The sequence below is a fragment of the Sordaria macrospora genome, chromosome 5 (assembly GCF_033870435.1).
Source record: "Sordaria macrospora chromosome 5, complete sequence".
Classification (NCBI taxonomy): domain Eukaryota; kingdom Fungi; phylum Ascomycota; class Sordariomycetes; order Sordariales; family Sordariaceae; genus Sordaria; species Sordaria macrospora.
Window position 1 is genome coordinate 1,424,418 of NC_089375.1, and position 3,122 is coordinate 1,427,539.

Below are 3,122 nucleotides of genomic sequence, written 5' to 3' on the forward strand. Positions count from 1 at the left end.
TTAGTTTCCCTGGTCGGGATTGGGGTTAACCAGCTCCTCAACAGGGTTGTGGGGGTCCTCCTCCGCTGACTCTTCGACCTCGGTTACCGAATCTCCCCAGGTCTGGTTGGCAATCTCCGCAATGCTAGCGTCCAGAGCACGGTCGTGCTTGTTCTTCTCGGGGCAAGCCGTGGACAGATGGCCCGGCTTCTTGCAAGCGAAGCAAAGTCCTAGACGATGCAGGCGTTTCAACTCGTCGTCGGAGGGTCGCTTGGCGTAAGATCCACCTGAAGGGCTATTTCTGGGCTTGGTGTAATCAGAGTTAGTCTTCCTGGCCTCCAGATTCACGGCTTTGGCCATGGCACGACGGGACGTGTTGGATGTCGAGGTTGACGAATTATCCTTGGTGCCCATGCCAAACTTTCAACCGTTTGAATTATCATTCATGCGCTTGCCTTCATCCAGGGACTGGAGAAGCTTGCAATATTGTTTGAAGCTGGATTCGGACAAGTAGGTAGTCTCGAACAGACTACGCAGATAAGGGGTGAGACGACGCCGCATCTCAGGCTTCCACTGTTCCTTGGGGCAACGACGTTGGCCGGCCAGGCGGACGAACTTGACTTTGAAGTCCTCGAATGTCTCACTCGTCTTCATGTAAAACCTCTGGAATTCTTGGACGGCCTTCTCATGGGCATTGTGGTTGTGGTATGCTTCCCACAGATGCTCAAGTAGTTGCTTGCTGATACGCAGACGCTCGGGATGGGTCTTGTCCAGGAAAGGCAGGACATTGTCAGCCACACTGCCACCCAGACGGTTGAAGACTTCGGCGAACTTAGCCTTATTGTCATCATAATGATCCGTATTAACACGTAGTTTGTTCTCCATCTGGTGGTACTATACGTCGAACGTGACCTTGTCTTCCGAAGGGTCGTCGAAGAAGCGGGGTACGTCTACCTTGGCCGACTTCCTGCCTGACAGAGTAGAGGGCGCCTGGGAGATGGGGGTACTGTTGTAACCTCGAGCGCGGAATTTGGGATCGCGATATTTGGGGGTCTTGCCGCGCTTGTCGCCTCACTTATCGTCTTCATCAGAATCGGAGGCATCATCGGAAGAAGGAGGGTTGCCGCCTCCAGCAACGAAACGCGTATTCTTGGAATAGTCGCCGCTGGCAGAGCGAGCACGGCTGTTGTGCCGGTGGCCTTCGCCACGCTGCTCACGTCGACGGCCCTCGCTACCTTGGTCTCCCTCGTCCTCAATGGTGTCGAGAATCTCTTCGTCGTCTTCATCGCCATGGAAGTGTGTAGCAGGAGAGACGGTTGTCTTGCGACGAGGCCACTTCTTCGATTGAAGCAAAGCGAGTTCAGCTTGCACGTCGGCCAACTCGGCCTCGAGCTCGCCTTGGCGTAAAATTGCCATTCCCATAGAAGCATAGGATTTCTGGGCTTCACTCTCACATTCCTCGACCTTGCGAAGGAGGTCATCCTTCATGCGTTTGTACTTCTGGCTCCATTGGTCCTCCTTCGGTTGGACCAGGTTGGCGGCAGCGTCACGGACGGCCTCACGGAACGCATCGTCAGATTGGTTTCTTCCCCTCTCCCGCGTTTGTGTAGCGATGTCGGGTCTCGCACATCTGAGATGGTCATTGTCCTTGCGTGCATTGTCCAACTGCACTTGCAATTCGGCAGTCCTTTGGCTCATGTAGACGACCCACTTGTTGGCCGTCTTGAGGTTGGTTTCCACACTGCGGGCCAAATTAGGGAGGTGAGGTCTAAATGCCGACGAAGGCTTCCAGCATCAAAAATCTGGAGCGTAAATCAATCCACATAGTGACGGGGTCTTTGTCCCACATTCGCTTGAAGGTGTACATATCTATAGACCCTTTGTAAGACTTGAATTGGGAGGCCTTGCCTGTGGTGGTGATGGGTTCAAAATGAATAGTGCCATCCTTCTGGCGCTCGACGGTATCGCTTAGCTGGGATTTTTTGATCATTACGTCAGTCCAGATGTTTTCCAAGACTTCAGCAAAGACCGGCTCGGACACTTTGGGGTGGATGTCCCTTATGTACATTCCCTTGAGCTCATTGATGGTTATTGGATGCTCCGGCAGGCCCTCGATGTCATCATCCCCATGCCTACGGAGGGTGGCAGTCCTGGCGTACTTGTCATCAGGCGAGGGCATTGAGGAGGCGGCCGCCATGGCTTTCAGCGAGACGCAACGGGCTTTAGTCTTGTCATTCTGGTCGTGGCGCCGATGTAAAATCGACTGGACATTGTCGACAAAGTGAAGGTTGCGGAAGCAGGCGCCGGGAGACTGGTAGGCTTGCTTCTGTTTTCCCTTGTCAATCTTGGAAGGCTTGGGAGTTTGATGACGAGACTCGGGGGTGGGCGAGTCATGGCTATCCTTTTCTCTGTCGCCGGCCTCGTCGTCAGGGTCTTCGTAAAAGGACTCATCTTGGACCTCCTCCTCAGTGGGGTTGTCGCCCGGTTTGTCGTTTTCGTTCTTGGATGACAGTTTCGCCATTGTTGAGGGCTGCGTTGTCTGACGCGTAAGTTAAGGGGGTTTGAAGGAGTAGATCGAGTCGCACGCGGATTATCGTCGCGGGGTTACCGAGTTGTTCTCGAGATCGGGGTATTCACGGTCTTGCCACACCACGGAGTTGCACACACGATGGGGTTGTTCGTTATGGACAGGGTAGGATGTTTTACAACGTCCCCGTTGTTAGTTGGCTTTATTGAAGTGTGACAACACGATTCTGGACATAGGCAGGCCTGGGTGTGACGAACGGCAGTCTGATCTGCCTAAGTGGGATAGCTGAAGGTAGATAACTATCAGTGTTGTTCGGTGAAGCCAAAAGGTTTACAACAAGTATGTTCGTAATACTGGTCTTGGTGATAATGATCTATTGACTACTGTCGAACTATCTGACAATCTGAGTTCTCCAGTCGTCTTTTTATACCTCCTCGCCCTTTGTGAGATATCTGTCCCCGGCTGCTCTACTGAGCCCCGTGGTTCTATCTACTGGATGGTGTGTGGCCGCTCACTGGCTAGGTCGTGCTCACCGTGAGCGCCGCCCTTTAGTGAGCACTCTGCATGCGTTCTCTGGCCCAATCCTTGTCTGAGGTTACATGGTCCTTATCATAAG

General features: G+C 53.2%; 1 protein-coding gene across 1 annotated transcript; it reads right to left on the reverse strand.

Annotated features, from left to right (window-relative positions):
• Positions 1-2,500, reverse strand: SMAC4_09760 (uncharacterized protein; the record flags this gene model as incomplete). The annotated part of the gene is made up of 5 exons (XM_003342425.1): positions 1-329; positions 408-816; positions 880-985; positions 1,055-1,720; positions 1,869-2,500. The coding sequence occupies 5 exons, from the start codon at positions 2,498-2,500 to the stop codon at positions 1-3; spliced, it is 2,142 nt and encodes a 713-aa protein (XP_003342473.1).
• Between the last annotated feature and the right edge of the window lie 622 nt (positions 2,501-3,122).